Source organism: Lolium rigidum, chromosome 1, assembly GCF_022539505.1.
Source record: "Lolium rigidum isolate FL_2022 chromosome 1, APGP_CSIRO_Lrig_0.1, whole genome shotgun sequence".
Taxonomy (NCBI): Eukaryota; Viridiplantae; Streptophyta; class Magnoliopsida; order Poales; family Poaceae; genus Lolium; species Lolium rigidum.
The window spans coordinates 250,945,101-250,960,571 of NC_061508.1; the positions used below are offsets into that span (position 1 = coordinate 250,945,101).

A 15,471-nucleotide genomic window follows, 5' to 3' on the forward strand; every position below is an offset into this window, starting at 1 on the left:
ACTAATGAAAAGGGAGCCTCTGAAACTTACATAGATAATATACAATGCATGGTTGAGAAAACTCCCAACACCCCTGGTTATGATGTTGATGCTTCATCTCTCGATGTTACTTGAGTTACACTTTCTGCGCCTAGCTGAAAGGCGTTAAAGAAAAGCGCTTATGGGAGACAACCCATGTTTTTACTCCAGTATTTTTGTTTTATATTTGAGTCTTGGAAGTTGTTTACTACTGTAGCAACCTCTCCTTATCTTAGTTTTATGTTTTGTTGTGCCAAGTAAAGTCTTTGATAGAAAAGTAAGTACTAGATTTGGATTACTGCGCAGTTCCAGATTTCTTTGCTGTCACGAATCTGGGTCTATCTCCCTGTAGGTAGCTCAGAAAATTACGCCAATTTACGAGCATGATCCACAGATATGTACGCAACTTTCATTCAATTTGAGCATTTTCGTTTGAGCAAGTCTGGTGGCCTAATAAAATCCATCTTTACGGACTGTTCTGTTTTGACAGATTCTGTCTTTTATTTCGCATTGCCTCTTTTGCTATGTTGGATGAATTTCTTTGATCCATTAATGTCCAGTAGCTTTATGCAATGTCCAGAAGTGTTAAGAATGATTGTGTCACCTCTGAACATGTGAATTTTTATTATGCACTAACCCTCTAATGAGTTGTTTCGAGTTTGGTGTGGAGGAAGTTTTCAAGGATCAAGAGAGGAGTATGATGCAATATGATCAAGGAGAGTGAAAGCTCTAAGCTTGGGGATGCCCCGGTGGTTCACCCCTGCATATATTAAGAAGACTCAAGCGTCTAAGCTTGGGGATGCCCAAGGCATCCCCTTCTTCATCAACAACATTATCGGGTTCCTCCCCTGAAACTATATTTTTATTCGGCCACATCTTATGCACTTTGCTTGGAGCGTCGGTTTGTTTTTGTTTTTTGTTTTGTTTGAATAAAATGGATCCTAGCATTCACTTTATGGGAGAGAGACACGCTCCGCTGTTGCATATGGACAAATATGTCCTTAGGTTCTACTCATAGTATTCATGGCGAAGTTTCTTCTTCGTTAAATTGTTATATGGTTGGAATTGGAAAATGCTACATGTAGTAACTCTAAAATGTCTTGGATAATTTGATACTTGGCAATTGTTGTGCTCATGTTTAAGCTCTTGCATCATATACTTTGCACCCATTAATGAAGAAATACTTAGAGCTTGCTAATTTGGTTTGCATATTTGGTTTCTCTAGAGTCTAGATAACATCTAGTATTGAGTTTTGAACAACAAGGAAGACGGTATGGAGTCTTATAATGTTTACCATATGTCTTTTATGTGAGTTTTGCTGTACCGTTCATCCTTGTGTTTGTTTCAAATAACCTTGCTAGCCTAAACCTTGTATCGAGAGGGAATACTTCTCATGCATCCAAAATACTTGAGCCAACCACTATGCCATTTGTGTCCACCATACCTACCTACTACATGGTATTTATCCGCCATTCCAAAGTAAATTGCTTGAGTGCTACCTTTAAAATTTCATCATTCACCTTTGCAATATATAGCTCATGGGACAAATAGCTTAAAAACTATTGTGGTATTGAATATGTACTTATGCACTTTATCTCTTATTAAGTTGCTTGTTGAGCGATAACCATGTTTCTTGGGGACGCCATCAACTATTCTTTGTTGAATATCATGTGAGTTGCTATGCATGTCCGTCTTGTCTGAAGCAAGAGAGATCTACCACCTTCATGGTTGGAGCATGCATGTTGTTAGAGAAGAACTTTGGGCCGCTAACTAAAGCCATGATTCATGGTGGAAGTTTCAGTCTTGGACATATATCCTCAATCTCATATGAGAATAATAATTGTTGCCACATGCTTATGCATTAAAGAGGATTCCATTATCTGTTGTCCATGTTGTCCCGGTATGGATGTCTAAGTTGAGAATAATCAAAAGCGAGAAATCCAAAATGCGAGCTTTCTCCTTAGACCTTTGTACAGGCGGCATGGAGGTACCCCATTGTGACACTTGGTCAAAACATGTGCATTGCAAAGATCCGGTAGTCCAAGTTAATTAGGACAAGGTGCGGGCACTATTAGCATACTATGCATGAGACTTGCAACTTGTAAGATATAACTTTCATAACTCATATGCTTTATTACTACCGTTGACAAAATTGTTTCATGTTTTCAAAATAAAAGCTCTAGCACAAATATAGCAATCGATGCTTTCCTCTTTGAAGGACCATTCTCTTTACTTTTATGTTGAGTCGGTTCACCTATTTCTCTCCACCTCAAGAAGCAAACACTTGTGTGAACTGTGCATTGATTCTTACATACTTGCATATTGTACTTGTTATATTACTCTATGTTGACAATTATCCATGAGATATACATGTTACAAGTTGAAAGCAACCGCTGAAACTTAATCTTCCTTTGTGTTGCTTCAATACCTTTACTTTGATTTATTGCTTTATGAGTTAACTCTTATGCAAGACTTATTAATACTTGTCTTGAAGTACTATTCATGAAAAGTCTTTGCTTTATGATTCACCTGTTTACTCATGTCATCACCATTGTTATGATCGCTGCATCCACTACATATGTTTACAAATAGTATGATCAAGGTTATGATGGCATATCACTTCAGAAATTATCTTTGTTATTGTTTTACCTGCTCGGGACGAGCAGAACTAAGCTTGGGGATGCTTGATACGTCTCCGACGTATCGATAATTTCTTATGTTCTATGCCATATTATTGATGATACCTACATGTTTTATGCACACTTTATGTCATATTCGTGCATTTTACGGAACTAACCTATTAACAAGATGCCGAAGTGCCGATTCGTTGTTTTCTGCTGTTTTTGGTTTCGAAATCCTAGTAACGAAATATTCTCGGAATTGGACGAAATTAAAGCCCAGGGGCCTATTTTCTCACGAAGCTTCCAGAAGTCCGAAGGAGAGACGAAGAGGGGCCACGGAGGGGCCACACTATAGGGCGGCGCGGCCCCCCCTTGGCCGCGCGGCCCTGTGGTGTGGGGTCCCCGTGCCGCCTCTTGACCTGCCCTTCCGCCTATAAAAAGTCTCCGTGACGAAACCCCCAGTACCGAGAGCCACGATACGGAAAACCTTACCGAGACGCCGCCGCCGCCGATCCCATCTCGGGGGATCCAGGAGATCGCCTCCGCACCCCGCCGGAGAGGGGAATCATCTCCCGGAGGACTCTACACCGCCATGGTCGCCTCCGGAGTGATGAGTGAGTAGTTCACCCCTGGACTATGGGTCCATAGCAGTAGCTAGATGGTTGTCTTCTCCTCATTGTGCTTCATTGTTGGATCTTGTGAGCTGCCTAACATGATCAAGATCATCTATCCGTAATTCTATATGTTGTGTTTGTCGGGATCCGATGGATAGAGAATACTATGTCATGTTAATTATCAAGTTATTACATATGTGTTGTTTATGATCTTGCATGCTCTCCGTTTCTAGTAGAGGCTCGGCCAAGTTTTTACTTTTAACTCCAAGAGGGAGTACTTATGCTCGATAGTGGGTTCATGCCTGCATTGACACACGGGACGAGTGACGAAAAGTTCTAAGGTTGTGTTGTGCTGTTGCCACTAGGGATAAAACATTGGCGCTATGTCCGAGGATGTAGTTGTTGATTACATTACGCACCATACTTAATGCAATTGTCTGTTGTTAGCAACTTAATACTTGGAGGGGTTCGGATGATAACCCGAAGGTGGACTTTTTAGGCATAGATGCAGTTGGATGGCGGTCTATGTACTTTGTCGTAATGCCCAATTAAATCTCACTATACTTATCATGTCATGTATGTGCATTGTTATGCCCTCTCTATTTGTCAATTGCCCGACTGTAATTTGTTCACCCAACATGCTTTTATCTTATGGGAGAGACACCTCTAGTGAACTGTGGACCCCGGTCCATTCTTTAATACTGAAATACAAATCTGTCGCAATACTTGTTTTACTCGTTTTCTCTGCAAACAATCATCTTCCACACAATACGGTTAATCCTTTGTTACAGCAAGCCGGTGAGATTGACAACCTCACTCGTTTCGTTGGGGCAAAGTACTTTGGTTGTGTTGTGCAGGTTCCACGTTGGCGCCGGAATCCCGGTGTTGCGCCGCACTACATCCCGCCGCCATCAACCTTCAACGTGCTTCTTGGCTCCTCCTGGTTCGATAAACCTTGGTTTCTTTCTGAGGGAAAACTTGCTGCTGTGCGCATCATACCTTCCTCTTGGGGTTGCCCAACGAACGTGTGAAATACACGCCATCACAAGGATGGGTGAAGGCTAATAAATTTAATCTCTAGCATTTTAACTAGGCAAGCCAAAGCGGTTTCATAATCGGGAGCAAGTTCAGTTAAAGATTTTTCTGGGATTTTCTCATACTTACTAATATGATTAAGGAACTCTCCAATATTTTTTATCCCTACTATAGATCCATCACCTATAGATAGGTTCCTAAACTCAAACTCGGGAATAATCATGGTAAACTAAATGCAATAAAAATAACAACTAAACTATATATTTTTTTATTTTTGATATAAAATGCAAACAAGATAAAAATAAAATATGCAAGCAAAACAATAACAAAGTAAAAGAGTTGAGAGTGAGAGACTCCCCTCGCAGAAGAGATGCTTTTCTCCCCGGCGGAGTTGATGAAGGAGAATTTATGTGCAACGTTGAGTGGAACCCCAAGAGGAATGTATGATGAGCACAGCAGGAAGTTTTTCCTCAGTAAGAAACCAAGGTTTATCGACCAGTAGGAGAAAAACGTTCTCTCCCGAGGTATTGCGAACCAACTCGTGGCAGGACGCACTGCCGACGTCAGCAGCAACGTGGAGACCTGCACACAAACAACCAAGTACTTTGTCCCCAACTTTCAACGATGTTGTCAAGCTCACTGGTTTTGCTGAAAATAAAGAATTAAACGAACCGTGTGGAAGAAGAATTGTTTGCAGAGAACAGAACATAAAATATTGTAGAAGATTGCAATTAAAAGAAGAAGGACCAGGATCCACAGTTCACTAGAGGCGCCTCCCCAATAAAATAAATATGTTGGGTAAACAAATTACAGATGGACAATTGACAAATAGAGATTCTATGCTAATGGTTGGTGCAGAATACATGCTATAAAAGTATGCGGGCATTACAACAATATACATACACCGTAATTCAACTGCATCTATGACTAATAATCCACCTTCAGGATTGCATCCGCGACACCCTCCAGTATTAAGTTGCAAGAACAGACGGTCGCTTTAAGCAATGTGTGTAAAGTAAACGATGAAACTACCCTTGAATAGAACACCGCTGTTTTCTCCCTAGTAGCAACATCACATCTACAACCGTAGAGAACAAGGTCACTTCCCATGGTTAAATAGAGGCATGAACCCACTATCGAGCATAAATACTCCCTCTTGGCGTCGCTAGCATCTACTTGGCCCGAGCATCTACTAGAAATGGAGAGCATGCAAGATCATAATAACATAATACATAATCTCAACCAAAGCAATCTCTCTGTAAATCGGATCCACATCAAACCAACATGTAGCAATTACAAATAGATGATCTTGATCACGTTAGGCAGCTCACCAGATCTATACATGAAGCACAACAAGGAGAGGACATCCATCCAGCTACTGCTATGGACCCGTGGTCCCGTGGAGGACTACTCATGCATCACCTCGGATGAAGAAATGGCGATGTAGAGGCCTCCGGCGGTGATTTCCCTCTCCGACAGGGTGCCGGGATGGACTGCAGAACCCTCCCGAACTAGGGTTTCGGTTGACAGTAGTGTCGGAACTTTTCGTGGATGGAGGCTCTCGTCCCTCGGGTTTTCCCGATACGAGGAATAAATAGGCGGAAGGGCGGAGCAAACGAGGCGACGAGGCGCCAGTACATGGGCCAGGCGCGACCAAGGGTGGGGCCGCGCCTGCCCTATGTACTGCCACGTGGCAACTCTCCTGCGCGTGTACTTCTGGCTCCGTCTCCGTCCAGGAAAAATAAGACTCTGGGCTTTTGTTTCGTCCAATTCCGAGAAACTTTCATGTACAACTTTTGTAAAACACAAAAACAGCAGAAAACAGGAACTGACACTGCGGCACTGTGTTAATAGGTTAGTCTCAGAAAATGCTAAAAGGTGTGGAAAATTGCACATAAAATATATAAGAATTGTAACAAAACAAGCATGGAGCATCAAAAATTATAGATACGTTTGGGACGTATCAGTGCACTTCACATAATATCTAGAGAGAGAACTAAGACACATTCATATATTAAAACCATAGATCATCTTTGATTCATCTCATATTCCTGCTGGGGTTTCTCCATCTCCCCAAGAATGAATGGAATTAATCACACATGGAAACAATCAAGAAGATCATTATAATCTTATGGATGGAATGAAGGTAGTGGTATGAATTCGAATACGAATGCATAATAGCAATCAAGATTACAAATATGATTAAAGAAGAATGGGATCGGTGATGGTGATGAAGATGTAGCTTTTGATGATAAGGGGGATGATGCCTTATCCTCCAATGATCCGTGTAGCAGCCCGAATGATGTCTTCTCCCAAGTTCCCCCTCCAGATCTATCCTAGAGGTGGTGTTTTAGTGTTTCTGGCGGCCATGTATGATGGATCTTCCTTCCATCTGCGTGAGGTGAAAGTATTTGACGAGGCTACCGGAGCTCCTGGCGCAGCGTACGGGCGGAGCCCCCCTGTACTGACTCCCAGTAAACTCTCTAAAGTCCTTCCCCGCATTCTCCTTTGGCACATGCGCATGGTTAAGTGCTTAGATAATTTTTATCACATCGAAATACCATAAAATGATAATTTTTATTGACATTTCATCATTGCCTTAATATTTTGAGATCCTACAGAAATAAGCATAAAAAATACGCAAAACCACAGTGAAAATACAAAAATTCTATTGCTACACAAGGACGTCTGTATGAAAATAACTGAGTAAAAACACTCCAAAAATGCACTCATCATCATGCCTGGCTGACAGGTGTTATGCATGTTCGGCAGGTGCTACGCACGATAGATCTTCCATGGTGGTTTCAACAGCAGGACTGGCAAGGGCTATGCGGATCTCTGCCTAGAAGATGGGTCAGCATTTCTATGGAGGTGATGACTTCTGAAGCGAGGGCAAAGGTGCTCGCCAAGAATCTACTAAACCGGTTGTGAGCTCCTCTTTTCACCATAGGGTGACTCAGGGATGCCCTCTGTATTTAGTTTGGTGGGGTGTTTGTTTCTATTTTTAGGGTAGAGGCCTTGACAACATGTTACTTCACCCATTATCGGGTTTGTAGGTGTTGACTGGTGGCTTCAAGTTTTATGATGTATGATCTTGACAGATCCCTATTGAATAAAGTTTAAATAAAAGCCGTATATGTATCGCTTTGATGCAGAGGCTGGGGCTCCCCCATTTCGAAAAAAAATTCTAAATTGAGAGTTGATTCTTGGGGAGCTAGGTTTGAGCCCTTGTACATCTTACATAAGGTGTGGGTTAGAATCAGTGGATTACCACCTAGACAACGGGAGATTATTTAGCACTATGGGCTTTGGGTGATCTGTTTGGGAAAACTTTGGAGGATATACCATACAGAGTGGAGACATGTGATTTCTGTTTTAAGCTTTTTGTTGAATCAAAAGTTGATGGTTCTGAATCGATCCTAGTGGGCATGTATAGGACTTCCCAAGATGCTCTCAAACCTAACTTTCTTGCAGAATTGGTTAGAATCTGCTAATCTAAAACTTCACCGATGTTGGTAGGGGAAAATTTCAACATTATAAGGAGGCAAAAAGAGAAAATAATGACAACTGTAATGATTGCTAGCCTTTTCTGTAATGCTATTATTGAGAATCTTGATATAAGGGATATCGTTCTCTCTAGTAGAAAACTCACATGGGCTAGTAGACACGAAATACCTACTTGTGAGAATTTGGATCATGTACTGAGCAATGTTGAATGGAAACAAAAATTTCCGCTAGTAACATTGTGTGCATTATCCTGTACGGGGTTGGAACATACACCATTACTAATAGATTCTAGGGTCCGAGCCCACCTTGGTAATAAAAACCATTTTTTCCTTTGGGCTATCTTGGATACGTCTATGGGATGATTCGGAATGAATGGAATGCTATTCAGGCCGGGAATTCACCTATTGATAGGTGGCAGAATAAACTAAGACACCTAAGACAATTATTGAGAGGTATGGTAAAAAAATGTAGTGCCTATAAGAAGTATAAAGAAAGTCTAGTCCTCCTTATAGATGAACTTGATCTCAAAGTTGAACTAAACCCTCTAAGTGTATCCAAGAGGGCTAAAAAGAGGTTGATGTTAGTTTAGCTAACCATAGGCATGATGAATAGACCAAGTGGGCTAAACGCGCCAACGTTAAGCATATTTAAGAAAGGGAATAATAAAAAATATTTTCACCTTATAGCTAATGAAAAATCAAAATCAAAATATCTTTCAGCTTGAACAAGATGAAGGGACAATTGTAGGTTAGGAGAACCTCAAGTTCTTCATAACTGAATATTATAAAAAACTTTTTGGTGCAGTGGTGCCAATTTATTTCTGTATAATAGAAGAAGTCACTCATGATATTTCTAAACTCAATGAGGACGAGAGAATTATCCTCACATCGCCTTTTTCAGAAGAGGAGTTGTTTGAAGCAATTTCTAAAATGGAACACAATAAAGCTCCAGGCCTGGGTGTTTTCCTACTGAATTTTACCAAGTGTTCTGGAATGTTATTAAAGGTGACTGGATGGAGTTGTTCTCGTACTTACAAAATGGGCAGCTTCCATTCTGTAAGTTAAACCTTGGAACAATAACACACTTACCTAAGAAGTAATATGCAAGTATAATTGAGAAAAATATTTCCATATGTCTACTCAATGTTAGTTTCAAAGTTATCACTAAAGTAGGAACTAATAGAGCAACCGAGATTGCGCATAAAGTTGTTCAACCTACTCAATTGGATTTCGTACCGAGTAGAAATATCCTAGAAGGGGTAGTTATCCTCCACGAGACCATTCATGAAATTCATGGGAAGAAAATGGATGGGGTCCTTTATAAGATAGACTTTGAAAAGATGTATGACAGTAATGTGAAGTGGTCTTGCCTACAACAAACCTTGCGTAAGAAAGGCTTCCCACCATAGTGGTGTGATTGGGTAGCCATGTTTGTCCAAGGAGGGAGTGAAGGTATTAGAGTTAATGATGATATTGAACACTATTTTAAAACACTGAAAGGTCTTCAGCAAGGGGACCTATTGTCACCCATTTTGTTTAATATTGTCGTTGATATGTTAGCAATTCTTATTGCATGGGCAAAGGAGAATGGCCAAACTGGAGGTTTAGTGCCTCGTTTATTTGGGAGTGTAATCTCCATTTTGCAATATGCAGATGATACTATTTTTTCTGGAGCATGATTTGCCAAAGCATCAATATAAAGCTAATTTTGAGTCTTTTTTACCAACTATGTCATTTGAAAATTAATTTCCATAAGAGCGAGTTTTGTTTTTGTTTTGGTAAGGCTAAACATAAGCATATTTAGATGTGAAGTAGGTGTTTTACCTTTTAAATATCTAGCCATTCCCATTTATTATAGGAAACTTGTTAACAAAGAATGGAAGCCGGTGGAAGATCGTTTCAAACTAATACTTTCATCATAGCTAGACAAACTACTCTCATATGGAGATCAAATTGTCTTAATAAGTTATATTCTAACTAGCCTATCAATGTTCCTAGTGTCTTTCTTTGATATACCCAAAGGGGTGAGGAAATGATTGGACTTCTATAGGTCACGCTTTTTTGGCAAAGTGGTGAGCTGAAAAAAAAACTACAAAGTGGAACATTATTTGTCGACCCAATGACAAGGGGGTTTTGGTATTGAGGTAATAGATATTAAGAATAGATGTTTAATTAGTAAGTGGTTATTTCAACTTCTCACCGAGGAGGGTCTACGTCAAGAATTATTACACAGTAAGTACCAACTCTCTCGCAAGTTTGAGCCAAACCAACAAATTTTCCCTTCTAGAAGGGACTGATGGGGGTTAAAAATGAATTCTTTCATCCAGGATCCTTTGTCATAGGAGTTGGTAAGAAAAAATGTTTTTGGAAAGATATATGGCTTGGTGATTCTCCATTAGCATCCCAATATCCAACACTCTATAATATAGTTAGACATAAAGAAATTTTAGTGGGCGACGTCTTAGCACAAAGACTGCTGAATATAGGAGTCACTCATCTACTTACAGGTGATAAATGTGAAACCTAGATAAGCCTATGTATGCTGGTGGGAGTAAGACTTACAGATGAAGCAGATAGTTTTAAGTGGTACTTGAGTACAGACATTTTTTTTTTTCAATTAAGCCTATGTATGCTGATTTTACGAATGGACACACGGCCTTTCTGAGAAAAATACCTATATAGCCTACCGTTGAAAATAAAGATTTTCATGTGGTTTCTTTATAGAAAAGTATTTCTTACTAAAGATAACCTTGCAAAGAGATGCTGGAATGGGTGTGCTAAGTGTGTGTTTTGTGATTCTAAGGAACCCATTAAACACTATTTATGTCATGCTTTTTTGCTCGTCTTGTCTGGAGAGTAATACATTTTACTTATAATATCCCTCCCCTAATTAATGTAATAAATTTGTTTGGTAATTGGCTTCATGGGGTAGATAAAAAAACAAAGGCGCGGATTTGTGTGGGAGTTTGTGCTTTATTTTTGGCAATATGAAATTGTCGAAAGGATGTTGCTTTTAACAAATGAGCAAAACTGATTTTTTTGCAGGTTATACACAGAGCGGCTTCTAAAATTCACATGTGATATTATCTTCTCCATGTGGAGCAGCGGGGATCTATGAATATTGGGTGCAATTGTTTGATGGCGGCAGCCATGATTGCTGGCAACATTCTAGCAGGATTCAAGATGCATAGAGGACTTTGCTCTTTCTTTAGATGGCTCATTTTTCTGTTACTTTAAGTGATCCGTGAATTCTAAAACTGATACTTGTGAAACTTGCAATAACATAAAGGTTGTGTGCATCGCATTGCCCTGTAGAGGCTGGGGTCGTGGTGCCCCATTTTGAAGAAAAAAACAAAGACCCTTACCATTAGGTTGGACCCTTACGCTGATAAGTTGTTGAACAAACATCAAAATGCTTTTATTAATGGTAGAAACACTATAGATGGTGTCCTTTTTCTACATGAGCTTGTACATCATGCTCATGTGAAAAAATAAAGTTGGTTTGTGTAACCTTTTCCGGTCTAAAGAATGCTGATTGAGATTTCCTTGATGCCAAACTCATTATAAAAAACTAGAAGCCTGGATTTGTGATTTTGCCTCTTTTGGAGCTAGGCTGACTCTTCTTGATTCTTGTTTATCTGGGATTCCTTCATATTATATGGCCATGTTTCTTTTGGATAAAGAAGAATCCTTTGCGTGGTTAAGAAGAAGACGGCCTAGGAAAAGGGTTTGTAGATCAAGAAATAAAGGTGGTCTCGGGGCAAAGGACCTTAGAAAACGAAATATAATCCTTTTATGTAAGTGGTCGTGGAAATTAGAGACACGGGATGGTTTATGGCAGAACTGTGAATAAACTGAGACACTTATTCTCTAGCATGGAGAGAGTACTAATTTGATGTGAGCCGAGGGAGAACAATAAACTGCGCGGCCTCGCATACGAAATGCATGGAGTTTGTCAGTACATTCTACCACACGCATACATACTAAAACAGAGAACGTGCCCCCTCAGTCTGATTAGCAGCTATCAGATAAAGCAGTTAGCTGGCCGGCGGCTAGGTTGATACTTCGCCAGCAAGAACAGTATGCCAACTTTCAGGTGGGAATGGATTCTTAGAACTCTGAGAGCGGTATGGCAACTTTTAGGGCTTTGAGAAATGAGAATACATAGCTCCGCGCCGTAGGTTGTGGTCGAAAAAGTTTCACAAAATGAATGCTTAATCATAGAGAGCACGAATGGTGGCAAGGACGTGCCGGATGACTTTTGAACGAATAGAAATTTAGTCGAACAAGCCTTCAATGTTTTTTCTATGGAAACAAATCTGTATTGTTAATATTAGAAGATAAGCAAGAAGATTTCTTTTGAAAAAATGCAAAGATGAGTTGAGTTGTCAATTAAAATTTGAAATTGACTCGAACGCGGGGAAAAGTAAATGTCATAAAGCAAAAATGCAAGAAAACAAAATCCATACGAAGCCTAAGCTCTGGGTTCCACTAGCAGCCAATAACGGAACAGTATTCTTTTACAAACCAAACAAATAAGTGAAAAGTAAAACAAAGAGAAAAAGGGAGAAAAGGCACAAATTTAAAACTAGCTAATTCTAGAACGCCTAAAGCGGCACCAAGCAAGCTAAAGTGTACGTCCAGCAAGCTTACAGGTTTCCAAGTACATCTCTACCATCCAACAAAAGGTCTAGGCATCAAAGACACATAAAAGTTTTCAAACATGCATAAACTCCCATATTAGAGCAGGATCCGTATTTTTTCGCCCCTTAAAATGCGATTAGAGGGCCCTGTATTGAGTTTTCACCGGCCGAAAACTCGTCCGAGCTAGCAGAACCCGTATCCCCATCCCGTAAAACAGAATATTCTCGATGCTGCCAATAGCGCTTGCCGCCTTGGTCCACTCCGGTGCACGTATCCATCCCCACCTTACTCTAAGCACGGACCAAGATGGCGTCTTCGATCTCGCTGTAGTTCGCCGTGCGTGGCTTCGGCGTCGAGGAAGAACCGGTGGCAGCCGGATCAACCTCAACCACCTCCTCGTCACCCTCATCCTCCTCCTCGTCATCAATCTCTTCGACGTTGCCCTCCCCATCGAACGCATCGATGCCGGTGTCCAAATCCACCGCGGATTCGTTGAGCATGTCCATGTACGATGTTGTGGACTCAACATCGAACACCTTGTCTACGTCCATTGTGGGTGGCGGCGGCGCGGGCGTCGCATCGGACGGAACGGAGGGAGGAGGGGCCGTGGCCTTGGAAGACGGTGGAGGCGTGAGGCCGATGCGGCTGACTGCCTTTGTCTTCACCATGGACTGCGGGGCACCCCTCGGCCCGGCCGCCTTCGTCTTCATCCTGCCCCCCTTCTTGGCAGCCGGCGGGGCTGCGGCCGGAGGAGCTGCGGCCGCCACAGGGGCTTCGAAGAATTGCTTCGGAAACCTCTTCCTCTTCGACGGGATGGTGGCGGAGATCATGGCCGACACGTCGCCGGCGTTTGGCGGACCTCCGACGGGGACATCAACCACCACGGCCGAAGCAGGTGCACCGCCGGCGGTCGGCGGCCCTTGCGGAGGGTCCATGGCAGCGGGATCCGGGCGCGTCGTTGCCGGGAAGGGCGGGGCGGAGGAGATCGGGCGTTGGCGGCGGCGGTTGGGTTTCGCTGAAACCCTTCGCGCACAGTGGAGGGGAGGATATTGGTTTGGCCCTCTATTCCCACTCCCACCCCGCACAAGTAGGGGGCGAATACCCACCCCGTAATCGAAACCGGGAAAAATCGACGCGGGGGCCATTTTTACGGGGCCTGCTAGACGGCCGGGTAGAGCCCAAACCCGTATTTCAGCGGTTATTATACGGGTTTGGCCCTTTTAAGGGGTCTGTTAGACATGCTCTTAGCCACCCTAGTTTCTGGTTAACACTTCGGTTTTCATCCATGCGCCTGATCATCCTCCCCTTTGAGTATCTTCGGTTTGCAGGGACCTTCTTGAAGAGAATTGAAGAGAAAGAGCCATCATCTGAAGAGCTTCTGCTAAATACCCTGTTGTAAACTAGCCTAATATCTCAAAAAAGAAGTTGCATAACACACTACCTCATCAGAAGTTTAATCAGCTTAAAATCAAAACACACTCTATTTCTTAACTTCCACATCGCGCAGCATATGGCAGCCAACCATACCACATGCAAATTTGTCCTCCCTGGATGGAAACTAGCAATCCAGGTAAAATACTGTGTAAAATTCCCATGTCTATTATTTGCCCTAATAGTTTTACTCACAACACTCCACACATATTTTGCTGCCGAGCAGGAAAATAATAAATGGTGAATTGTTTCAACGTCATCACAGAATCAACATTTACAATCCCCTGCCATCCCTTTTTTGCATATTATTTTTTGTTGCAGTTGCAAATGCAACAATTAAAAGTGAAAAGAGTGCATAGCTATCTTTTGCTAACAATTCATGAAATGGGGAGAAACAAAGCTTTAAGGGCACTTTGCTCTTTCTTTGTCAAACATGCTCGATACTGAATATTTACATTCTTTGCAGCAAAATGATCAGGCGCTAAGAATCGGATAACAAGCTCCAAAATGCACCTCAAAGCAATGGTGACAGCCATTGTTCATTCTATCTTAATGCACGCTGTGCAACTAAATGGACAGTAGGTGGCAATGTAACATTTGCTACCTCTGTTCCTGTACCTACTTGCTACTTAGTATGGCACTTCCGGTGACAATTTAGAAGACGACTCCTCTGTGAAAAATGTCGCCGGCGGGGATGGCGATGCCGACATACTTGCATCTGTGCTTTCCAACACGCCAACGCACGTCGTCGTAGGCTGACGGCCGAACCTCATCGGAGAAGGCGACCGAACCACCACAACCTCCAGCATCTGGGGCGGCGACTGCGACAACGAACACCGTTCGTCCACCATCCCATGCGTCAACGGCGTCCGCGACGGAGACCTCGACAGGACGTAGTCACGCACCATGGGTGCCGGTGACGGCGACCTGGACACGACCCTCTCCTTCGAACCGCTCGTCGAGCCTCCGATCCTCAGCGGCGATCGTGCCAAGATATCCGCGAAGATTCTCGTCGCCGTAGGCCGCTCGGGCGACACGTCGCAGCGACGCAGCTGCGGCAACGGTGGCGACATGGCAGCCTCGCCGGGGCGCGCTCGCTCCGGCTCGGGGTGTGCGCGGCACACTGGGCACGACGAGTGTGCGCACAGCCAGGCGTCGATGCAGCTGACATGGAAGAAGTGCCTGCACGCCGGCAGCACGCGCACCACGTCACCGTCCTCCAGCTCCTGCAGGCACACCACGCACTCCACCGACGCAGCCGCCGCCCTCCCCTTGCTTCCGCTCCTCCTCTTGCCGCCCCAGTTGCCCTGGGGCGACGGCGTCGGCGCCGCTCGCGCCCTGTACGTGAACGTGGGGAGCGCGGCGATGTCGTCCATGCTCATCCCGAGGTTGGTGGCAGGAAGCGAGCCGTCGCCGTGACGAGCGCGCCACTGGGACAGGAGCGACCTGCCGTAGCCGACGGCGAAGTACAGCACGACGGCGATGGCAACGGCGATGATGATGTACATCAGCGTGAAGTTGGAGCTGGCCGGCCCGGGGCCGTCAGAAACGTCGGCGTCGGAAGTGTCAGGCAATGACGAGGGCGACGACATAGCTCCAGCT

The 15,471-nt window shown here is 43.2% G+C and overlaps 1 protein-coding gene across 1 annotated transcript; it reads right to left on the bottom strand.

Annotated features, from left to right (window-relative positions):
- Positions 1–14,343: 14,343 nt before the first annotated feature.
- LOC124683503 (probable E3 ubiquitin-protein ligase ATL44) lies at positions 14,344–15,461 on the bottom strand. The gene has a single exon (XM_047218000.1). It carries the CDS (start codon positions 15,459–15,461, stop codon positions 14,499–14,501), a length of 963 nt encoding a protein of 320 aa, XP_047073956.1. The 3' UTR covers positions 14,344–14,498.
- Between the last annotated feature and the right edge of the window lie 10 nt (positions 15,462–15,471).